General features: G+C 40.4%; 2 protein-coding genes and 1 long non-coding RNA gene across 8 annotated transcripts in view; 1 reads left to right on the forward strand and 2 right to left on the reverse strand.

Annotated features, from left to right (window-relative positions):
- Positions 1-17,464, forward strand: part of PPP2R5A (protein phosphatase 2 regulatory subunit B'alpha) — a 68,649-nt gene extending 51,185 nt beyond the window's left edge. For 3 of the 4 annotated variants that reach the window (XM_059675429.1, XM_059675428.1, XM_059675426.1), the window contains 7 exons: positions 535-643; positions 1,246-1,299; positions 6,386-6,436; positions 6,661-6,780; positions 6,865-6,992; positions 7,825-7,926; positions 16,269-17,464. In XM_059675429.1, the coding sequence (XP_059531412.1) occupies positions 535-643; positions 1,246-1,299; positions 6,386-6,436; positions 6,661-6,780; positions 6,865-6,992; positions 7,825-7,926; positions 16,269-16,401 (697 nt within the window). In that variant the 3' untranslated portion in view covers positions 16,402-17,464. The remainder of the gene's footprint in view (positions 1-534; positions 644-1,245; positions 1,300-6,385; positions 6,437-6,660; positions 6,781-6,864; positions 6,993-7,824; positions 7,927-16,268) is intronic. The other variant, XM_059675427.1, reaches the window with a different exon arrangement.
- LOC132221264 (uncharacterized) lies at positions 4,575-5,039 on the reverse strand. 2 transcript variants are annotated; one of them, XR_009449930.1, is made up of 2 exons: positions 4,763-5,039; positions 4,575-4,672 (listed from the first exon to the last, which is right to left on the reverse strand). It is a non-coding gene; the product is annotated as an uncharacterized LOC132221264 (long non-coding RNA). The 2 variants fall into 2 exon arrangements; XR_009449931.1 differs by having other exon boundaries at positions 4,759-5,039.
- PACC1 (proton activated chloride channel 1) overlaps positions 16,479-25,215 on the reverse strand; it is a 36,145-nt gene continuing 27,408 nt past the window's right edge. Inside the window, exons 5-8 of one of the 2 annotated variants that reach the window (XM_059675430.1) lie at positions 24,926-25,068; positions 24,437-24,581; positions 21,562-21,669; positions 16,479-20,040 (exon numbers count right to left, since the gene is read on the reverse strand). In XM_059675430.1, the coding sequence (XP_059531413.1) occupies positions 19,879-20,040; positions 21,562-21,669; positions 24,437-24,581; positions 24,926-25,068 (558 nt within the window). In that variant the 3' untranslated portion in view covers positions 16,479-19,878. Of the gene's footprint in view, positions 20,041-21,557; positions 21,670-24,436; positions 24,582-24,925; positions 25,069-25,215 lie in introns of those variants that run through there. The other variant, XM_059675431.1, reaches the window with a different exon arrangement.

Raw genomic sequence — 25,215 nt, forward strand, 5'->3', positions numbered from 1 at the left:
TCTGTTCTTTTTAGAAGAATCTACAGCCTTTTAGTTTACATGAACATTTTGCCTTCCTTATTAACTTGAGAAATGTTTAGACCCCTGTATTTGTACTAGAGGAAGCTAAAATCTTTAGTAGTTAACAGAATGACTATGAAGAGAATTACTTCTTAGTTTAAGATCCTTCAATAAAGTAAGAGAAACAACCCATTTACTTCAGAAATATTAAAAATTCTTATTATTGTGATAATGATTCTGGCTTTAGGGAGGGGAAAAAAAGGCAACAGTGCATAAAGTGCTGAGCTTATGTAGGACATGCAGATAGAAATTACTCACTGGAGCATTAATTGGTAGTCCTAGTTGACTTTTGGATCATTGAATGACTTAAAAACTTAATAGTAATAGTCTGCCTAGAGTAGTTTGAAGATGAGCAAGTAATTCAACACCAGGATTGAAGCAGAGCACAGTTCCTTATGTACGCATGGATATAATAACTTTTAGAAATAAAGTAGTAACTACTTAACCCTTCCCCCTGCCTTTTTTTCCCTCCAGTATTATCAATGGCTTTGCATTGCCACTGAAAGCAGAACATAAACAATTTCTAATGAAGGTTCTTATTCCTATGCATACTGCAAAAGGATTAGCTTTGTTTCATGCTCAGGTAAGCTTCAGAAAACTTTAAAGTGAAATGAATTATTGTTTCAGAGACTGATATAAAGGCAGAGAAATTGAGAAGTACTGAGATGGCAATTTTAAGTGTATTTAAGCAATTTGCTTTTTAAGTTGCCCAAAATAAAATTTTATAATTTAAAATATTATTTTTAGTGTTATTAAATAAGGTCAGTGCATATTGAGTATAGACATAGGAAAGAAAATGTCAAGCTCTTTTCTAGTCTAGGCCCTGACCTAATTAACTAAATGGCATTGAATAAATCCCACATAACTGCAGTGTTCTGTTTAGCTGCAATAACCTAGTCTCCTCGATTACTACTTAGAGAATAATATATCAGGCATGGCATACATGCTGAAAAAGTAAAATGTTAAGCTCTAGTCTTATTTCAATTAACTTCATATTCAGAAGTTCCTTTCAAGGTGAAACAGTTACACAATTGTGAGTATACTAATTTTTATATAGTATTGTGATTAAGCTAGAGTAAAATTCATCAAAATAAGGTAATCGTTTTTGTTAGTTAAATATAAAACCCTGCATCACTAAATGTTACTTCACTCAGTAATATTTATAAACTGTCCCTTCCATTTTAGTTAGCCTACTGTGTTGTACAGTTCCTGGAGAAAGATACAACACTAACAGAACCAGTAAGTGGTCTATTTATTTTTATGTTTTGGGTCTACATTGGAGCATTTCATTGTACCTTTCTTTATACTGTTATATACCTTTACAGAGTTATCAACAGTAGTAATAATGTACTTTAAACTAAAATCATTGACAAGGAATGAGAGGTTAATATACATTCAAAGAATAGGATTAGAAACAGGAGTTCTCATGAGTTATGTGTCTTGAATAACTTAAATATAAATTAATATTAACATAGTAGTTGAGATGACTACACTAAAATTTTATATAGATAATTATCTTCACTGATAATCTTTTTAATCTTCATTTACCTTTTAAAATTAAAACATACTGAGGAAGCCCCAAAATTATTCCCTTGAGTTTTGTTTTGTCTTTACAAATAGGGTTTTCCCTCTTATTAATAACAAACCACGTGATTGGGATTGTAAACATATCCTTGCCTTTGGAGCTTAAGATATAATCTTGGAATAAAGGTTGTTTACTTTATGAATCAGCATAATCACTATTTGAATTCTGCTTACTATTTGACTATCATATGAAGATTCAGGAGAAAATAAAAATGTTATGAATATTAACTGAAGATTCAAGAAAAACAAAAGATGGTAGGGAGAAATAGGCAAGTATAAAAGAATAAAAAACCTTGGTGAATTAAATTTTGATAGTACTTTCTAGGTATCCTAAATCTGAATATTTAAGAGTTTTTGAAGTACTGCAGAAGGTTTCAAGGATTTAAACTGCTATCCCTAGGTGTGGGTTGGAAAACTTATGTATTTAGTATTCTCCCTTTGATTTGACCTTTGCATGTGTAAAGGAACAAAACATGCTTTTCCCACTCCCTTATATTTTGAGTTTTTAGACTTGCAGTTATTTCTGAAAACAGCTAAAAATACTTTTTAAAGACAAATCAGAAGAATTAGAAAGCCCAGTCTGTACATGAAGCCACATAAGTTTGTAAAGTGGATTAAAACTTAATACAAATCCATAACTCTCATTAAAATTGAGACAAAGAAAGCCTGTAACATAACTGATGGTTTATGTTGGTGAATAAGTAAACAGATATAATTTAAATATATTAAATTATCGTGGGTGGCTAGGGGAGATGATTTCTTTTTAAAGATGGATGATGGCCAGAAATCTCGCTTAGATGAGTTGGGTTAATGGAAATAGAAGCAGGATGAGGAGATAGTAATGTAAATGTCCAAGTTGACAAAGAAAAATATGTTTCAAGTCATAAAGATCTGTAGATATGAGAGATCTTACAGTTTCTATCATAGGCTATTCCAGCACCAAAATTATGACCATGTTACTTGGATCTCAGCCTTAATATTCATTTCCTAGAAATCTGGCATTCATATCAAAGCTTCCTAAAAATTATAAATAAGCTGTGGCTAGTCTTTTTATATTTTATTTCTGTTTATGAAAGTAATGTGTGTTAATTTGGTTCACATAATACAAAATCAGAAAGCACAATGTGAGGGTAAACACAAGTGAATATATTTCTACAAAATTTTTGTACATTTATGTGTAGGTTAAATAAATGGTGGGACAGTGTTGTTTTTTTCATCTCAATATAATGTGAAGTGTAATATCTTTCTATATGAACCTGATTGTTTTGTTCACTGGTAGCGTCAGATTCCGTTATGGATTACCCTAACATATTTAATCTTCTATTAATGGGCACTTGAATTATGGCAGTTTTCATTGCTACAGTCGTGTTGTTGGGTGAAGGGGTACTTTAGGGGGTTGGATTTGTGCTGTGTCTTGTCTGTGGTTTTGGTTACAAAAAAAAAATCTGTGTGTGTCTAAAACCCTCAGAACTGTATACCAAAATAAGAAAAATTTTACTGCAAGTAAATTTGTTAAACCAGTTAGCCAAAGAATACATGAAAATTTAACATGTTCTAAGTTGCCTTCCACAGAGTTTGAACAATTTAGATACCTGTTTTCCCTCACCCTAGCAGGATATTGTTTTAAAATTTTTGCTGATATTAAAATTTGTTAGTTTAATAGATATGAAATATTTTCATTCGCTTCATTATTACAGGGATTGGGCCATCCTTTTATATGATTATTGGTCATTTGTATTTGTGTCCTTTTTATCCTTTTCCTATATTTTGCAAATATCTGTTGTCCATTTGAAGTGTTTCTTTAATTTTGAATATAGTTTTTAACTAACTTTGCCTTAAAGAACTAAAAAAAATTTTATGTAATGGAATGTATTCATCATTATGGATTCTGGTCTTACTGACATGCTAAGAAAAACCCTTATTATACCCTTTGAGATGATCAAAATATTCTGTAGTATTACATTCTGATTATTTTATGGATTTAGTTTTTATCTATAAAAACTTTATCCCATCTATAATTGTTTTCTAGCGCTGCCATGACGAATTACCACAAACCTGGTGCTTTAAAATAACAAATTACTCTCTCACAGTTCTGAAGGCCAGAAGTCCAAAATCAAGGAGTCAGCAGGGGCTTCATTCCCTCCAGATGCTCTAGGGGGAGAGTCCGTTCCTTGCCTCTTCCAGTTTCTGGTGTCTCCAGGTTTTCCATGGCTTATGGCTGCATAGCTCCAATCTCCCATTGCTGCCTCTTCTGTCACTGTGTCTCTTAAAATGACACTTGTTGTTGGATTTAGGGCCCACCCAAATAACCCAGGGAGACTTTAACTCTTAATTATATCTATAAAGATCCAATGTCCAAATAAATCACATTCGTAGATTCTAGAGGTTAGGGTACACATACACACACCATCTGATATCGAAATTTGTGTGACAAGGGTAAGGAACTGTATTAGTTTTCTATTGCTGAATAACATTTAAAAATTTAGTGGCTTAGAACATCTCATAGTTTCTATGAATCACGATTCAGGCATGACTTAGCTGGGTCCCGTGCTGTAGAGTTTCTTACAAGAAAGGCTGCAATTGAGGTGTCCAGCCTCATATATAAAGGCTCAAATGAGGATCTGCTTCCGAGTTCACGTGTTGGTCGAAAATTCAGTTCCTCAAGTGCTGTTGGACTGAGTGAGGGCCTCAGTTTCTACCTGGCTGTTGGCCACAAGCCACCCTCAAATCCTTGTCAACGTGGACATTTCCAAATATAGCAGCTTGCTTTACCAAAGTTGCGAGAAGGCTTTAGAATCTGCTAGTGGAATGGAAGTCACTAGGGCAGCCCACACAAAAGGATTACAGAAGACTGTGAATTCAAGAAGTAAAGATCTTGGGAGATTATTTTAAGAGTCAGCCTACCGAAGGAGCTACTTTTTTTTTCCCCCCCTAAATGGTGAGCCACCAGTCTTAGGTACTACCACTTAATTGACTAATTCATCTGTTTCCCATGGAACTGAAATGCCACCTTTGTCATATATTTAAACTATATATATATATATATATATATATATATATATATATATATATATATATATATATATATACACATACACACACATACATACACACATACACACACACACACACGAGTCTACCTAGTTATAACTATATTTTATGTTTCTTCTGTCAGTTTCGATGCTAATACCATCTTGTTTCAGTTGCTGGTATCAGTAGTTCAGGTTCCATTCCATTAATTGTCCCTCTTCTCCCTCCAACCCATTCATGGTTATTTGCTTACATTTATAGCTTTCAGACTAGATTAAGTGTTTCTAGTTTCGGAAAATAATCCATTTGGTGTTTGAAATTAAATTTATAGATTAAGTATAGAAGAAATATTTGTACAATCTTGAATCATCTTATCTACTTAGTCTTTCATGATATTCAGTGATGTTTATAGTTTTCATTGTATAAATCTTTTTTTAAATATATTTTATTGGTTTTTTACAGAGAGGAAGGGAGAGAGATAGTTAGAAACATCAATGGGAGAGAAACATCGATCAGCTGCCTCCTGCACATCCCCCACTGGGGATGTGCCTGCAACCCAGGTACATGCCCCTGACTGGAATCGAACCTGGGACCCTTCAGTCCGCAGGCCGACACTCTATCCACTGAGCCAAATCGGTTTCGGCCATTGTATAAATCTTAAACATTTCTTACCAATTTGTACATTAGTTTTTGTTATGAAAGGCATTTTCATTTGATTATCATTGATACTATTTTATAAAGGTATATTGATTTTTATCTGACCATATATTGAATTTTTCTACTCATTTTAGTAATTTTTTTCTAACCATTTAGGAATAGTTATTTTAAAATTATAAAAATGTATAATTAATATATACTTAGACAAATATAATTCTGATATTCTTTTCCAAAGTTATTCATCAAAACCTTTTCGTCTTACTGGATTAGCTCCAGCACAATGTTCTCTCCAATTTTAATTTGAATGAGTGTTCTTCATTACTGGACAAGATCAGTAACTATAACAAATCCTAAAAGGCCGTCAAAGATCTATATCCACAAAAGCACCAGGCCCAGATAGTTTCACAGCCCGGTTTCTAGGAAAGCATTGTATAATGCTTTCTGATAATGATGACTGATGGTTTCTGATAAATTCTTAGTTCTGTCTTACTAAAATTTTATCAGAATATTATTAAATAACTTCAATTTTTTTTTGAGATATAATCTACAACTATGAGTTGAATCATCCTGGAATAAATTATAATTGGCCAGATAGTATTCTGTTAATATGCTGTTGGATTCACTTAGTTGCAAAAATTTGTATTATAGTTTGGTTATCAAGATTATGCTATGAAATAAATTGGGGAGTTTTCTGGCTTTTTGGTGCTTCATAATAGTTTTAAATAAGAATTATTTGTCCCTTAGTTTCTCCCTAAAATAACCTATGCTCCTTAGCCCAGCAGTTATATTTTCCTTTATTGTCTTAGTAGTTAGTAGCACTTACTGCTATTGAAATTATTTTATTTATGTCTGATAACTTACGTTGGTCTCCCTGCTTCATGAAAATCATGAACAGTATCTGGTACAGAGGCATTCAGTAAACAAAATTAATAAAATCTGGAGATACACTTAGATAATACTTCAGAATGAATATTGGTATAATCACAATTACTTAAAATTTCCTGGAATTAACTAACTTCATTGCTTAATTCATGCTAAACTTTTCCTTTTGCAGGTGATCAGAGGATTGCTGAAATTTTGGCCAAAAACATGCAGCCAGAAAGAGGTAGGTTTGATTCAATAAAAACAACACATTAAAACACTGGCTCTCAGGGCTATAAACCATGTTTCTTTTGTCCCTGCTACTGAGCAGGTGTTCTAGGGGATTAGAGAGACTTGGTAGAATAACCTTCAAGTCCTTTTTTGTCCAGAGATTAATCTCCTTTTAATGTTTTCTATATTAACATCATATAATTTGTCATGTTTCTTAAAGTAATTTTTTTAACCTAGGTGATGTTTTTAGGAGAAATTGAAGAAATCTTAGATGTCATTGAACCAACACAGTTCAAAAAAATTGAAGAGCCCCTTTTTAAGCAAATATCTAAGTGTGTATCCAGTTCTCATTTTCAGGTATGATGTACTCAGCAAAGCCATTTTTATTTTATACTATTTCTTTTCTCTTTTGTTCTTGACATTGATAAATATTTCTTTCAGGTTGCAGAAAGGGCGTTGTACTTCTGGAATAATGAATATATTCTCAGTTTGATTGAGGAGAATATTGATAAAATTCTGCCAATTATGTTTGGTAGTTTGTACAAAATCTCCAAGGAACACTGGAATCCGTAAGTGTCTGGCTTTTTAACCTTTTTATCATTTGCTCTCCTAACTCATACATAAAGCTTATCCAGATTTGGAACTTATTCCAAGGTTAACATCACATAGTATATACCTTTATAAGGTGTAAATATGTTTGTATGTTCTTAATTTCAATTTAAAATTACAAATCTCCCTGAAGGTAGGACTTTCTAGTGTGACATTCTGCACCAAACCAGTATGTGGTCAGGCCCAGCTAATATTTGTGGAGATGCACAAATGACTGCAAATGCCAAGTTGGGTTGACCTGCTGCTAATAACACTCTCATCTCTGCAGGTAGCACTATGGCAAGGAGAAGCTGAAGTGCTTAAGGTCATATAAGTGATGCTTACATGGCATATATTCTAACTTCTATGACATCATGTTCATTTTGTTTTTATTGATTTTTAGAAGGGAGAGGGATAGAGAGAAACATCATTGACTGGCTGCCTCCTGCACACCCCCTCTGGCGACCTATTGTTTCCTGGGTCAGCACTCAACCGCTGAGCCACAGCAGCTGGGTTCATGTCCTTTTAAAGCTGCTGTTACTCGGGGTTTGAGACTCTAGAGCTGATATGAAGCTAATCACAGCATTTTTAGTGAGAGTTTAATCTGAGCATGATACATTGGTGAGGATAGGGTTTGGAATCAGACAGACCATCTCTACCACCACTGGCTATGTGACGTTGTAGCATTTCCTCTTTTCAACTCTAAAATGGATTGAGTGAACCAGCCAACATTTAACTCCTTTCACAGATGATAGTGTTCCATTTCCTGTTAGAGGCATCAATAACCCAGCACTGGCTTATTTTTTGTTTTAGGACCATCGTAGCACTGGTCTACAATGTGCTGAAAACCCTAATGGAAATGAATGGCAAGCTTTTCGATGATCTTACTAGTTCATACAAAGCTGAAAGACAAAGGTATTTGACATTTTAAATTACATTTTAGGTTAGCTGAATGTAATTCAGTATAATAAGGTATTTTCTCCAAGTTAGAATTATCATGTTTAAAAAATCAATTACATTAAGCATTATAATTTGAAAGTCTCAACACTTTTAAGTTATTTCCAGGTGTAAACTTCTCCTAATGGTTAGATTATGATTTTAATGTGAATCAGAAATCTTCTGTTGGTTTCTTTCTGAGCCTTAGACTTCATCAGTCTCATAGCACTTGTCTGCAATGTGCTGAAACCCTAATGAAAATGAACGGCAAGCCTTTTGTACTATTTTATACAATTTGATTTTTTTTAATATATTTTATTGATTTTTTACAGAGAGGAAGGGAGTGAGATAGAGAGTTAGAAACATCGATCAGCTGCCTCCTGCACATCTCCCACTGGGGATATGCCCGCAACCCAGGTACATGCCCTTGACCGGAATCGAACCTGGGACCCTTCAGTCCGCAGGCCGACGCTCCATCCACTGAGCCAAACCGGTCTCGGCAATTTGATTTTTTATATATTTATGAAAATCGTCCCCATGGGCTTCCATAGTGAGCTTTACTCCTCATCTACTCCTTGCACAATAGGGTTTTTCTTAAGCTCCCCATTTAAACAGGTGGTATTTTAAAAGTCAGCATAGTTCACTTATGGAAAGAGAGAACTCACATAATGATAGAACACAGCATTTAGGAACTTGGCTTAGTGATTACCTTTTTTTGAGAATTTCATAGATTAATCTAAAAATCACTTCCTTCTCACTCATATTATTTCAGGTGGGATTAACCACTGTACCTGAGCCCACCTGTCATTTGAGGATAATAGCTACCACTTACTTCTAATGAGTATAGAGTGGGGCCTTGACTTACGAGTTTAATTCATTCCGTAACTCAAATCAAGAAGTGAATGAGTGAGACACGTGATGCTGGGCTGATGTTGTGGCGTTCACTGTGGCGTTCGCTGCACCAACTAGCAGTGGGGTATTTGAAGCTGGCTCATAACCTGAATTTTAGCTCACAACTCAAAGCAAAAAATCGGCCAAGAGACGGCTGGTCTCCCGAAAAACTCGTTAGTCAGGACACTCGTAAGTCAAGGCCCCACTGTGTTACCTACTGTTTGGAAAAGCCCATCTATTTCAATTAGTCATGGTTTTCTTGTGCCAAGTAGAAAAAGCAGTTTTATTCAAGGCCATCCTACTCTACCAATAACTAAGTCAATGCATTATTTCTTCTAAATAGCCCTCTTTTAGACAGGGATATATATTAGGTATATAGTTTGAGCCCCAGGAACAGATGGAAAGAAAACATGACTAAGAATAATCATTATATCTTAATCTGCATAGGTCAGCACCTCTGTCCCCTTAAATCATATATAACTTAAGAACTATAAGCCCACATTCTTGGAAGCTAAGCAGCCACAGATCTCAGCTCACACTGTGCTGCCCAGCACTATTGGCAGCCAACCTTGGTTTGCTGCATAACCTCTTCCAAGTGCCTCCAAACCCAGCACAAGTGACAACCAACCATAAATCACTTTGTAGCTCCCACCAGATGGCCCCAAGCTGGGCACAAATGGCTAACTTGGGCCTGCCCTGGAGCACCCCCCACCCCAAACCAAGACACCTGTTGGCCAACTTCATTTCAAACCAGAGCATCACTACCCAACCAGCTCCACAAAAGCACACCTGAAGGGTAGACTCAGCTCACACCAGAGCAACTCCTTCTACATGGAGTCAGCACCCGCACAGCAGTTTATCCACTATAGTCATTGACATGCCAACAGCATGGGCACACAACACACAGAAGGGACACTTCTGCAGCACCCATCTCACGGGCCCCAACTACATAAGATAACTCTGCCAAGACTGTAAGACATAGATTGACCTAATAAAATAAAAAGAAACACGTACCAAATCAAAGAAGAGGACAAGACTCGAGTAAAGAACTAAATGAAATGGCGGCATGCAAGCTACTAGAAGCAGAGTTCCAAATACTGGTAAAAGGGATGTTCAGTGAGCTTGAGAAGTTCAGAAGAGAGATATGTATGGAACATAAAAATGGAGATAGGAAGAATGCATTACAAGGAATCAACAACAGATTAGAAAAAGCAGAGGAATACAAAAATAATTTTTAAAATGAGAATAAGGGACCTCGGGGCCAACATCAAACATGGCATTTGTTTCATAGGAGTGCCAAAGGACAAGAGCGAGCAAGGGATTAAAAACCTATTTGAGGAAATAATGCCTGAAAACTTCTCTAACTGGTGAAAGGAATAGTCATATTAGTTCCAGAGTCCCACATAAAGACACATCATAGCCTTGCCTGGGTGGCTCAGTTGGAGAGTCCTGTACTCCAAAAGATTGCCAGTTCAATTCCCAGTAGGGGCCCATATGGGAGGCAACTGATTGATGTTGCTCCCTGTTTCCCCCCATCCCTTTCATCTCTAAAAAGCTTAATAAAAACATATCCTCAGGTGAGGATTTAAGAAAAGGCCATTATAATTAAAGTGGTAAAGGTTAAAGACAAACAGAATCTTAAGAGCAGTGAGTTGCATACAAGGGAGCTCTCATAAGACTGTCAACTGATTTCTCAACAGAAACTGCAGGCCAGAGAGATTGGTATTATTTAAAGTGATAAAAAGCAAGGACCTGCCGAAACCGGTTTGGCTCAGTGGATAGAGCATCGGCCTGCGGACTGAAAGGTCCCAGGTTCGATTCCGGTCAAGGGCATGTACCTGGGTTGCGGGCACATCTCCAGTAGGAGATGTGCAGGAGGCGGCTGATGGATGTTTCTCTCTCATCGATGTTTCTAACTCTCTCTCTCCCTTCCTCTCTGTAAAAAATCAATAAAATATATTAAAAAAAAAAAAAAAAAAAAAGCAAGGACCTACCCAGCAAGGCTATTATTTAAAATAATAAGCCTAGCTGGTTTGGCTCAGTGGATAGAGCATTGGCCTACGGACTGAAGGGTCCTGGGTTTGATTCCGGTCAAGGGCACATGCCTATATTACAGGTTCGCATCCCCAGTGGGGATGTGCAGGAGGCAGCTGATCAATGATTCTCTCTCGTCATTGATGTTTCTATCTCCCTCTCCCTTCCTCTCTGAAATCAATAAAAATATATTTAAAAAACAAAATAAAATTGTAGGACAGATAAAGAGCTTCCCGGGGGGGGGGGGGAATAAAAAAAAAAACTGAAGGAGTTCATCACTGCCAAACTAGTAATACAAGAAATGTTAGGGGGACTTCTTCAAGAAATAGGGGTGGTAGGATAAAAAATATGAGTAATAAAATGGCAGTAGCAGTACCTATCAATAATTACTTTAAATGTAAATGGATTAAATGCTCCAATCAAAAGACATATGGTGGCTGAAAGATAAGAAAACAAGACCCATACATATGCTGCCCATGAGAAACCCACTTCTGATCAAATGGCACACGCAGACTGAAAGTAAAGAAATGGAAAAAGACATCTCATTCAAAGGTAATGTTAAAAAAAAAACAAAAAAACACAGGGTAGCAATACTTAGAAAAATAGACTTTAAAACCAAGGCTATATAACAAGAGACAAAGAAGGACATTTCATAATAACAGGACCAATATAAAAAGAGACTACAACACTTGTAAACATTTTCACATCCAGTGTAGGGGCACTTAAAATATATAAAGCAAATATTGGTGGACATAAAAGGAAAGATTGTTAACACAGACATAGTGAGGACTTTAACACCCTATTGACATCAATGGATAGATCATCCAGGCAAAATCAACAAGCGGTGCTTAAATGACAAATTAGACCAAATGGATTTAATTAATATGTTTAGATCATTTCACCCAAAGCAGCAGAATATACATTCTTTTCAAGTGCACATGCAATGTTTTCTAGGATAGGCCACATGTTAGGATGCAAAACATGTCTCAATTAATTTAAGAAGATTGAAATAATATCAAGTATCTTCTTGGATCACAATGGTATGAAGTTAGAAAACACACTCAAGTACATAGAGGCTAAATAAAATACTACTTAACAAGATCAAGGATGCCCTGAGACAAATGAAAACACAGTGACCCCAAATCTATGGGATATAGCAGTTCTAAGGAAATTCATAGCAATACAGGTCTACCTCATGAAAAGAAAAACCTCAAATAAGCTATCTAACCTTACACTTAAAGGAATCAGAAAAAGAACAAAATAAATCCAAAGTGAGTAGGAAGAAGGAAGTAATAAAGACCTGAGCAGAAATAAATGAACTAGTTTAAAAAAACAATAGATCAATGAAACCAAGAGCTGGTTCTTTGAAAATATAAATTGATAAACCTTTAACTGAACTCATGAAGGAAAAAAAGAAGACCCAATAAAATCAGAAATGAAGTGACAACTGATACCACAGAAATATAAAGGATTAAAAGAAAATTCTATGGCCCTGGCTGGTGTGACTCAGTTGGTTGGGCATCATCCCATGCACTGAAAGATGGTCAGTTCAATTCCCATTCAGGGCACATGCACAGGTGTGGGATCTATCCTTGGCAAGGGGCCTGCAGGAGACAGCCAATTAATGTTTCTCTCTAAAAATCAATTTTAAAAATCCTTTAAAAAAATACTATGAATAACTATATGCCAGCAAATTAGAGACAATCTGGAAGAAATGGATAAATTCCTAGAAACATAATCTTCCAAGACTGAATTCTGAAAAAACAAAATCTGAACAGACTGATTACAACCAATGAAATCAAAGCCATAAAAAACAAAAAACAATTCCCAACAAACAAGTTCTGGATCAGATGGCTTCACAGGTGAATTTTACCAAACATTCATAGAATTACCACCTATTCTTCTCAAACTATTACAAAAAGTGGAAGGTGAGAGAAGGCTCCGAAGCTTGTTTTGGAAAGCCGGCATTATTCTGATTTCCAAACCAGAAAGAGACACCACAACCAAAGTACAGGCCAATAGCCCTGATGAACCTAGATGTAAAAAATCCTTAACAAAAATATTAGAAAACTGAGCCCTAGCCGGTTTGGCTCAGTGAGTAGAGCGTCAGCCTGGGGACTAAAGGGTAAATTCTGGCCAAGGGCACATGCCCAGGTTGAGGGCTCAATTCCTCGCTCCCCCACCCCCGCCCCAGTAGGGGACATGCAGGAGGCAGCCAATCAATGATTCTCATCTGTGATGTTTCTCTCTCTGTCCCTTCCTCTCTGAAATAAAAAACAAAAAATTTTTAAGAAATATATTAGAAAACTGAATTCCCTGATACATTGCAAACATCAGACACCATGATCAAGTAGGATTCATCCTAGGATGCAGGGATGGTACTACACCTATAAATCAATCAAGTGATATACCACATAAAACGAAGGATAAAAATCATGATCATATCAATAGAAGCAGAAAAAGCATTTGATAAAAACTCTCAGCAAAGTGGGGATAGATGGAACATACCTCAACATAAGAAAGGCCATATATGGCAAACAGACAGCTAATATCATACTCAGTGGTGCAAAGCTAAATGCTTTTTCTTTAAGATTAGGAACAAGAGAAAGATGTCTACTTTCCCCACTTTTATTGAATATTGGAAGTCCTAGACACAGCAATAAGACAAGCAAATAAGAGGTACCCAAATTGCAAAGGAAGAAGTGAAACTGTCATTATTTGCAGATGACATACTATATAGAGAGCGCCCTAAAGAATCCACCAAAAAACTATTAGAACTAAAGTAGCAAGATACAAAATTAATGCTGAGAAATCAGTTGCATAAGAAAACAATCCCACTTACAAATGCATCAAAAAGGATAAAATACCTAGGAATAAATTTCACCAAAGAAGTATAAGACCTATACTCAGAAAACTAAGACACTGAAGAAGATACAAATAAATGGAAGGATATACTATGCTCATAGAGGAACAGTTTCTATCAAAATACCAATGGCATTTTCCATAAAAGTAGAATAATCCTAAAATTTATATACAACTACAAAGAGCCAAAGAAATCTTGAGAGAAGAATAAAGTTGGAGCTGTCATGCTACCTAATAAACTATACTACAAAACTATAGTAATTAAAACAGGATGGTACTGGCATGAAAACATAGATCAATGGAACAGGTTAAAGAGCCCAGAAATAAACCACACCTATATGGCCAATTAATCTATAATAAAAGAAGCAAGAATATGCAATGGAGTAATGCCACATTCTTTAAAAAATGATACTGGAAAAACTGGACAGACACATACAAAAGAATAAAACTGTGTCACTTTCTTACACCATATAGAAGAATAAACTCAAAATGGATTTTAAGACCCAAAACCATAAAACTCCTAGAACAGTGGTTCTCAACCTTCCTAATGCCGCAACCCTTTAATACAGTTCATGTTGTGGTGACCCCCAACCATAAAATTATTTCCGTTGCTACTCCATAACTGTAATTTTGCTACTGTTATGAATCGTAATGTAAATATCTAATATGCAGGATGTATTTTCATTGTTATAAATTGAACATAAAATTATAGTAAAAAAATTTAAAGCATAGTGATTAATCACAAAAACAAAATGTAATTATGTATGTGTTTTCTGATGGTCTTAGGCGACCCCTGTGAAAGGGTCGTTCGATCCCCAAAGGGGTCGCGACCCACAGGTTGAGAACCGCTGTCCTAGAAGAAAACATAGGAAATAAGCCCTTTGACATTGTCAATTTTTTTTTTTACATATGTCCTCTAACAAGAGAAACAAACGAAAGTACGTACATCAAAATAAAAAAAATAAAAAACACCTACTGAATAGAAGATACTTGCCAAGGAGTTATAAGGAATTCATACAATTTAATACACACACACAAAGGATGGAGGACTTGAATAGAAATTTCCCCAAGAACACATACAGATGGCCAACAGACAAAGGAAAAGATGCTCAACATCAGGGAAATGCAAATTAAAACCACAAGGAGATATCACCTCACACCTATCAGAAGGGTTATCATCAATAAATTGACAACCAAGCATTGGAGAGGATGTGATGTTGAGAAATCCCCTTGAAAACTGAAATTCTACACAAACATGGATGATTCGTGGTGGCTGGTGACATGGCTTCATGTGCCCGAGTCTAGAGTCCCCACTGGAGGGGAGGAAGAACCCAGTGCTCTGTAAACTGGTGCGGCCACTAAGGAAAAAGAGTATGGAGAGTTCTCAATTAAAAATAAATATATGACCCATCAATTCTACTTTCACATATCCAGAGAAATCCAAAATGCTATTTCGAAAAGATGTATGCTCCCCCATGTTCATTGCAACATTATTTACAATAGCAAAGTTATGGAAAAACCTAAGCATTCATTAATAAGACAAATGGAAAAAGATTGTTTTATACAATGGAATATTACTCAGCCACAAAAAAGAATGAAATCTTACCATTTGCAACCACCTGGACGGACCTAGAGGGTATTATGCTAAATGAATTGTGTCAGATAAAGACAAATACATCTGGTTTTCCTAAATATATGGAATCTAAAAAACAAAATAAATGAACAAATAGTTTCATAAAATGCAGAGAGCAAACTGATGGCTGCCAGATGTGAGGGTGGTTGGGGGAATGGGTAAAAAAGGTCAAGGGGCCAAAACCAGTTTGGCTCAGTGGATGGAGCGTCGGCCTGCAGACTGAGAGGTCCCAGGTTCGATTCCGGTCAGGGGCATGTGCCTGGGTTGTGGGCACATTCCCAGTGGGGGGTGTGCAGGAGGCGGCTGATCGATGTTTCTCTCCCATCGATGTTTCTAACTCTCTGTCTCTCTCCCTTCCTCTCTGTAAAAAATCAATAATATATTTTTTTTTAAAAAAAGGTAAAGGGATTCAGTACGAATTGTCAGTTACAAACAGTCCCAGGAATGTAAAGTACAGCATAGGGAACATAGTCAATGATATAATAACTGTGTATGTTGTCAGACGGGCACTAGACTTACCGGGGTGATCACTTCATAAGTTATGTAAATGTCCAATCACTATGTTGTACACCTAAAACTAATATACTTTTGTATGTCAACTGTAATTGATAGTTAAATTTTTTTTCAATTTAAAGTATTTTTTAAACTGTAAAGCACCAATGATATAGTGGGCACGGTGGTGGTAGAGATAATATGTAGAAGAGGCAAAGCAGGTAGTAACTTTTGTTTGGCACAGGAGCAGCAGATGTAAGAGTGGCCAGGAGTAATGAGGTGCTCCAGGCGATTGTCCTCAAACACCTTAGTAGAGGGATTGAAGTGCAATGTGGATGAACTATGTTTTCCAGCAAATTGCCAAACTGTGTTCTTCAGGTTCTGAAATAAAATTTTGCTTTATCTACAGAGAGAAAAAGAAGGAATTGGAACGTGAAGAATTATGGAAAAAATTAGAGGAGCTAAAACTAAAGAAAGCTCTAGAAAACCAGAACAGTGCTTACAACATGCACAGTATTCTCAGCAATACAAGTAATGAATAAAGAGAAACATGCCACCTCTGTGGGATAGGCACAGTTTTGTACACTTTTTTAAAAAATGTAAAAATCATGAAACCTCAACAGTATAATTAAAAGGTCAATTTTTTTCTGGCAACTGTAAATGAAAAAATATATGGACTAAACATAGCCCTGTGCTATATCATGGCCGCAGTATATTGTAACGTTTGTCTAATCATTGATTTATTGTGTCACATCTGAAGTTTCACAGAAATGAACTTTATCATCTATAATATGAGTGAGATAATTATGGGGGGTGGTAAGAATTATGACTTGAATTCTATTTTGATTGTGTTGCACATAGATATAGTAGTCTGCTCTGTATATTTTTCCCTTTTATAATGTGCTTTTCACATTGCTGCAGACCTTAGTTACATCCTAGGAAAAAAGTATTTCCTAAATAAAACTAAGGTATAATCCTTACCTTTCCCTTTGTCCCTCTCAGAAATATGATGGGAGGAATTACCTGCCAAAAGCCTCCCTTCATTAGAAATATTACTGTACTCTGGAATTTGAGCAAAAAACTTAAATCTCCAGGCTTTTTAAAGCACAACTTATAAATAAAAGCTAGGAAAGTAAACCAAATTCTTCAGATTGCTCCTCATGAGTATCTCCCTTATCTGCAACTCCCGAATGATGAGCACAGATTAGTGGGGGCAGCGCAGGTGAACACGCAGCCTGCCTCTCAGTTCATTCCTCTTCCTCCCCTTCCCCATGGCTGAAGGCAGGGCCCTTCCAGCCCTCAGCACCTGCCCTCCTCCAGTCCCTCCTGATGGGGGCGTCGTGTCCCACAGTGTGGTGACACCAAGTGCTCCTTGCCACTGCCTGGCTTTAAAGAACTGCAGTTGGCTTCTGTAGCGTTCTAAGAAGGTTGACTATAGGGGTCTTGTATGTTTTTACTTGGTCAAGTATTTCTCATAAATTTTGTTATCAGAGTACCATTCCAATCTCTTAACTTGCAGTTGTGTGGAAAACTGTTTTGTAATGAAAGATCTTCATTGGGGGATTGAGCAGCATTTAATAAAGTCTATGTTTGTATTTTGCCTTATCTCATCACTGCATTTTTTAACTCTAAGTTTAGGCATTCAGAAGAAGCTGCCCCCTTCATATATACATACATCATTCATACGTGTGTGTGTGTGTATACATATATATATACACACATACATATATGTACATATATATGAAAGTTTAAGGCAAGTTGCGGGATAGAGTCTAAAAAAATAGGAAGATTGTGCCAGATTGAGTGTTCCAGCCATTTATCAACGTATATCTGTTTTATAGAATATTTGCATAAAACCCTAAGTTCTAGGATATCCTTCATGTCCTTTTATGTTCAGAGGATGGATTTTACTTACCTTAAATGTTAGTTTTAAATAGACCCAGGAGGATAAATCTGAAAATCTGTAATAACAGTTTTTGTGAGGGGCAGGGAGATTGTAGCAGAATCAGAGGTCAGGCGTTCTCAAAGTTTTCAACGACTGGTGTCTGATTCCACCCTTTCATACCCACGGAAAGCTCTAGCACAGGTTCTGCACAGTCCTCAGGTCCTTGTAAAAGCAACCCCCGTCGCTCTGTGGCTCCCGAGAATGCTTCCTTTTCAGTCTGCGGCTCATATTTCATGGTGTTCTCAAGCAGCCACCTTACCTGAGACATCCAGACCACGGTGCTCTTGCCGGATCCTCCACACTAACCCACGGCCAGCCGGCACTGCGGACAGCTGGGGCGGTGCAGGCAGAAGAGTGACCCGACTGCAGAACAAGAATGAAAGGCAAGCCTTTCCAGACAGTGAACGTTGGGGCTGACTGTCCATTTGTGGACGGTTTAGGCGCACACCTCTTTTACTGAAGAGCAGCCAGAGTGGACTTCGGCAGGCTGCAGCTAATAGTTGTTAGCTGCTGTTCTTTGATGAGTTAGAACTGCTCACTTCCTAGTTATCTACTGACTCTAAAGCACAATTCAGAGGTCTCAACTTTCCACAATATAGAAAATTCAGTTTTAGGCTGTTCATTGGAACAAATTTTATTGGCCATTTTATAAATATTAACTAATATTAAAGTGGTGTGTCATTTTCAGAGATACTTTACGAATACACATCTGGTTTTCAATACTGTTAATGTATGCTTTTATGCCTGCTTTGCATTTGCCTTACAGCAAGATTTTTAGAGAGGAGACCTAGGCTAAAGTTTGAATTTGCATGCCCCATGGCAGCAGTCGCCAACCGGTGGTCCGTGAGGTCCGAAAGGTTGGCGACCGCTGCTCTATGGCATAGAAAAGCAGCAGGGAATATTTCTGTACACAAGTTCACTTTTAATAATCCAGCCAAAAACCAGCTTCATTCATGCTGCTAAGTTAGACATGAGAATTTAAAAAAATACCCAGTCACACATTTGAGTTATCTAAAGGCAGATTATGAAATTCAGGAAATGCTACCAAGTCCTCTTTGGTTGCAAAGGGCATGTAAATAATTTAAAACTCTGGAAACAATTTCATAACCTTAAATCAGCCAATGGCTACCATGTGAAAAATACTCGGTGGTTTTGTAGAGTTAACAGCTGATGCATGGGGCTTGAGCCATCATTCTTCCCATCAACTGTCCTGCCCACCCTGCTCTTCCCTGGGCACAGTCAGGCCATACCTCGGGGACCAGGTCCATCCATCTCAGGAGTCCAGGCTCACACCGCCTTCTATTTGGAGGACACAGAAGGAAAGTGTACTGGTGCCTACTGATTTAACATATTCATACTGGCACACTGATTCCTTTTGTAGTAACCTTACTTTTATTTACCTGTTCATGAAATCATCAAAATACATTGATAGGCACCTAACTCTGTACATTCACACTAGTGCTTTTGCGTGTTAATCACTCTAAACTCTTACACCTGCATCAACAAAAACTCTAACCAGAGAGATGGCTAGTGAGTCCACAGGAAATCTAATTATAGTATTCGCTTTAAAGGTCTCATTTAACATTTAACAAAGGAGAAAACTTGTCAGAGACCGGACGATGGGAACAGCAGAGATGCCAGAGACATACGGGTGTTTGTCTTTCCTTGTGTAAAGTGCTCAGGTTTCAAAGCGTGACCTACACATCTCAATAGCCACACCCTTGTCCATCCACTTAAAAACCTCGGGGGGGGGGGGGGGGGGGTAAACACAGAGCCTTAACAGCCTGTTGCAGCTGAGCTATATGCCAAACCAGAAAGAAAGGCAGTCGACAAACCTTCAGAACCAGCCCTAGTTCCATCTCCCACAAACCCTATCCATATGTCCTAGGCAAAACTTCCTTAATAATTTAAGTGCTTAAATAACTTGTAGGTTATCCACTGGATCTGTTCCCCAGCAGCTCCTCCCAGCAGGGCCATCTCTCCAGGTGAGTTCAGGAGGCTGGTAGCTCAGTTTATCAAAGTGGAAGTGGTGAGAACCTCCATTAATGTGGGCAGTTCCATGGACAAGGTGACTTCAGCTTATGTGGTTCGTGGCCTGACCTCTTTTTTTAAGGTATCTCTTCCTAATTTTGATCATCCACTTCACACTCAGTTTGGCAAACTCTGCTGCTTTAAATAATGCCAAGAAGGCCCCACAGAGAAGAGCAATTGTGTTCCAAGGATTGGCTGTGATTATCTGTAAGACAGAACCAACTCAAGTTTATTAGTTTGCTTCAGTTTTGAGTCTTAGGTGATACCAGTATCAATGGGGTGACGAGAAAACCACCTGAGTTCTAAAATTGTAACTCCACACACTCCGTCTTACTTTTATGTCCACAGTTCAGTGTGAGGGGAAAAACAGCCCTCCCTACAACAGTGATTCCGAAAGAAAAAAACGCTTTAAAATAGTCATGCACAAATAAGATACTCAGTACTGAGCATTAATGTTTTTGGCCCCCAACCAGTGACCTTGCTTTAAGACAAATTTCTCCAAAACTAAACCCTTAAGAAGAGCGGCTCCTCGTCTTCCTCCCCTCTTGTAGTGACTCTCACTTCTCCTCCCGCCCAGTCCGGTGGCCGTCCTTCCACACTCCCCTCGGGACCCCTGCCTCCAGGCTGTGCCCCCTTCCCCGCCTGTATGCTTTCCTCCTGCCTAGAGCTACCAATCCTCCAAGCTCCTCTGAGCCTTTCTCCGTTCACTCAGCCAAACCCTCCAACGTAGCAGGTATCTACCCCCCTGTCTCCTTTGAGAGGCACTGGTGTCTGGAATTGGTCCCTTCACAGCTACAGGTGGCTCCCTCCGGAAAGTTGGACTCTCCACGGCCGACATCCTATTTGGCTTTCTGAGATCCCCATCCTGGTACAGAGCACGTTCAGTCTCGCAGGGCGACCTCAGCCCACCTGAACCCTGGGTGGCTGCATCGCCTCCGCTGTTGGGGACCGTTGTGAAGCTGAGTGACAGCGCCAGGCAGGCCTTGGGCACCGGCCCATTACAAGCACCGCCCACTGAATATAGGTTAAAAACGTCTGCTCACATGATTTACGTGCAGAGCTGAAGGCGTTTACTCCTCTGCTCGGAGTCCTGATTCCCAAAGCCTCGCACAAGCCCGGCCAATGCACGGATAACGGTGGTGGTGGGTGGCCGTGGAGCACGCCCGTGTCACAGAGACCTTCCCTGTGTCAGTCCTGGCTCTGAAATGCCTTCCCCGAGCAAGGCCACGCCAGGACATTGTGTGATGAGCTGAACGCCAATCAGTGTTTCTGGGACTGGCTCTGGTGGATGGCGTCTTACGAATGCTCCTTTGGCAAAGCTGACTCATTAGTGCCCCTTCAGTCTGAGAATCTGGCATTAACTGATACTCTGTTAATTTTTTATTTGTACCTTTCTGTTCTCTCTTATCACAAATAAGTTCTCATCCTACAGACAACCATTTAAAAAGAATGGCTTCCAAACAGCAGTAATTAAAACAGTAGCTCAATGCTTTCTGCTCGGCTCATTCAATTAATATCACCACTGAGCAGCTCCTGTGCGCCAGGCACTGTGCTAGACACCAAATAAATGATGACCAAAGACAAAGGCCCCCCCTTCCTGCGGCCACAGTCTAGTGATGAAGGTAAGACCGATTAAACACACGACACAGGCCACGAATGCCACCAACACAGCTGATCGGGGCGAGGAAAGGAGATGAAGAGCCTCTCCACCTTAAACAATACTCACATCTTGCACTTTCTGGATGAAAGGATCTTTCCATTCAAAGACCACAAAAAACAGCTGGGCGCTTTTTTCGGCGGCCGGCCTTTGGTCAATGTAGTTGACCACACTCGTCTAGGAACAGAGGAGAGAAACTGTCACCTGGCCGGGGCCACGGGAAAGGGAGGCATGGCCAGGGGGTCTCAGACCGTGGCTCTCCTCACACCATCTTGGGAGGAGCGAGCCCCACATCTCATACATACCACTCCCTGACCCTGGCACCAGAGCCCGGGCCTTCCCGTGGTTTCCATAGTGCTTTGGGGAAACGAGGGGGATTTGGGATCGTCACTGATTAAATCATATTCAAAGTGTAAGACTGTGTAAGACTCACAACTAAAAGCCATAAAAATCCTAAACTTCAAAATACTCAATCCTAAGAGCTGCGCATTTTAACCTTTGAGTCGACAGGGACCAGCGCCGGCTGGATCCACGTGGCGAGTGCTCCCCGTGAACCGTGAGTGGCTGTGCTCGGGGAGATCTGGCTGCCCATGACGGACGGGTCTGCGTGGTGGGAGGGAGAGCAGGCAGGAGCCCAGCCCCAGCCGGAAGGGCTGTGCTCAGCATCTGACCTGAGCCCTGAGAAGATCACAGGAAGCAATACACATGAAAGAACCTTAAACTTTAAAACCTGATATAAAACATTTGAAACTGTGTTCAAGTTCCTGTGCCCTGCCAAAGGCTTCCAACGGAGACTGTAATAAAAAGCACATAAAACGTTCTGCAACGTCTAGGCTGGCGGGGTTGGGCCCCTGTGGGTTCGGGTCACGGCTGGGGCTACCAGGAGAGCCTGGTGGATGGGACGGCACCTCGCTGTGAGGTGAACACGCAGAAGCTCCTTTCTCAGCTGCTGGGCCCAGACAGGAAAGGCTTAGCGTTCTTGGAGGAAAGGGGAGGAGAAATTCAGGTTCTGAGTTATCTTACAAACTAGGAATATCGTAAGGGCCTACTGTCCTGGGAGCCATTACATCCTAAGGCAGGAAGAAAGCTGTGCCTTGAAGAAACCTGGCTCCATGCCCTTCCCAAAGCTCTACCTGGTGCAGTCCTAGGAGCCGGGCACAGGAAGGGCCAGACCCGGACAAGCGCGTGGCTTCTGGCCAAGGACAGCCCCGTCGACCAGAGTGGGTCCTACTCCAACCCAGCGCTTCCTAATGCTGTCCCTTGGAGCCCAGTCCAGATGGACCAGCTCCAAGGAGGAGCAGAGGGTGTGAGCACAGGCCCGTCTCCTCGCAGCCTCTGCAGGCTCCAGCCACGGACACAGGGGGTGTGGGTGTGGACTCAGGCAAGAGGCAGAAAGCCACTGCCATGGTGGAAGCCCGAAAGAGTTTGTTAAAGAGTTTGAGTCAAACTGACATCATGCCTGGGAGCAACATCTCAAATCCTCCCTCTTTGTGTATTTTTTAATCTAATTTTTCTATTTCTCAATGTTTTATAATGGATGTAGCAATAGGGGTGTGGCCATGCTTTTGGTGGTCACTGACAAACACCCCTGTCCCACCCCTCGATCCCCACTGCCATGCCCTTTTCTAAGTTCCTCTTGGCTCTCACGGGGGGGGAGGAGGGCTGGAGACCCCCATATCTCCTAGCTCCAGGCCAGTGGGGTGAAAGCCTTAGGCACACGGGTCCCATTAGGAAAAATTTCTGAACATGCACCCAACATATTTGTAACTTTAGAAGTGATGTAACATTAGCATTACTGTTCTATTGCTATATGCATTATAAAACACTGAAAAATAGAAAAATTACATTAAAAAATACAAAAAGAGAGAGGATTTGAGATATTGTTCCCCAAACATGATGTCAGTTTGACTCAAACTCTTTTATAAAAAAATTTTTTTAAAGGCCTGGCTGGGTTGCTCAGTTGGTTACCGATTCACCAAGGTTTCGGGTTCAAACCTGGCCAGGGCACATACAAGAAGCAACCAATGAACGCATAAACAAGGCGAACAACAAATCCATGTTTTTCTCTCTCAAATCAATAAATTAAAAAGTTAGCTCTGGCCTGTGTGGCTGTTGGTTGGACCATTATCCCGGGCACCGAAAGGCTGCGGATTTGATCCTCAGTCCGAGGGCGTACCTAGGTTGTAGGTCGATCGCAGGTTGGGGTGCCCAAAGAGGAACCCATCAACATCTCTCTCTCTCTCGCCCTTCTGCTCTCTAAAATCAACAGACATTTTTTAAAAAGAGTAACTTGCATAAAAGCAATGTATTTTATAAAAAAGTTGATTTCTTTTTTTTAGAAAGCTAGTATTTTACCCCTGCATCCCAATGGACCATCATGCCCAGTCAAGAGCCACTGCATCTAGTCTCTCTTCCCTGCAAATACCCAACCCTCTAGGCCAGTGGTTCTCAACCTTCCTAATGCCGCGACCCTTTAATACAGTTCATGTTGTGGTGACCCCCAACCATAAAATTATTTTCGTTGCTACTTCATAACTGTAATTTTGCTACTGTTAAGAATCGGAAATATCTGATATGCAGGATGCATTTAAGCGACCCCTGTGAAAGGGTCGTTCAACCCCCAAAGGGGTCATGACCCACAGGTTGAGAACCGCTGCTCTAGGCGGCCGCCAGCCTCTCAGCACTGGGCTTGCTCGGTGGCTGGGCTTGCTCGGTGGCGTCAGGTGCTGGTCTCTGCACCCCGCAGGGCTCTCTGCTCCCCGTGTTGTGCTGGGCCTGGCTGTTAACAGAGGGAGAGGCTTGGCATGGGTGCTGCCTACAGAACGCGTGAGCTCCTGCATGGTCCGCTCTCAGCCTCAGACCCTGCACAGAGGCCCCTCCCTGGGGAGCTCCCCGCCCCACTCAGGCTGCACGACCAGCAGCTTGACCCCCCAGCGCCACCAACCTCCTGCCGGAACTCCACTGCTTCTCGCCCGTCTTCTTCCTTGGTCTCCACCAGGGACATCTTGACCCAGGTCCGGAAGCCCCCGGAGAACTTCCAGCTGGAAGAGGCGCTCTCACAGGCCTGCATGAAGCCCACCCTGTCTGGGCTGAGGGCAGAGGAGAAAGGTCCAAGCTCATCAGGCCTGACGTGGGATTCAACGCGGCCCACGCGCTCCAGCCCGCTTCATCTGGTCTCCCTGCTGGCATCGCCAGGACGCTTCCCACCGCCTCCTCCACGCTCTGCTTCTGGGTTTCCAAATGGAGAGGGAGTGGTCACCCGCCTCCAGGCAGGCCGACCCCTGAAGGCCCCAGTGGGAGAATGCCCGCTTCCTCTCGGGCTCCTCAGAGGACTCTGGGCTTCAGCAGTCCCGAGGGCCCACTGGCCCGCTAGCCTCCGGCCTCCCCCCTGCACCTCCACCCCCACGGGGCTGTGCGAGGCTGGAGCGGCCACCTGTGCAGGAACTCCTGGAAGGAGGAGAAGAGGAGGTAATCGATGGCGCTGAAGTCCTCGCTGCTCTGGTTCAGGCGGAACTGGAGGAAGACCAGCTCCCGCTTCTTCACCTCCCTCGGCCCCCGCACGATCAGGGCGGATTTCTGCAGAGACAGAGGCCGGACTCAACCTGGGACACTCGGGGGTGGGCCTGGAAAGCCCAGTGGCCCCAGGGCACCGCCGCCCACTCCTCCTCGGGGAGCCCGGCTCTGCAGCTCTCGGTTGGGAAAGGATAGGAACTGCCCTGTTTT

The sequence above is a fragment of the Myotis daubentonii genome, chromosome 18 (assembly GCF_963259705.1).
Source record: "Myotis daubentonii chromosome 18, mMyoDau2.1, whole genome shotgun sequence".
Lineage (NCBI taxonomy): Eukaryota > Metazoa > Chordata > Mammalia > Chiroptera > Vespertilionidae > Myotis > Myotis daubentonii.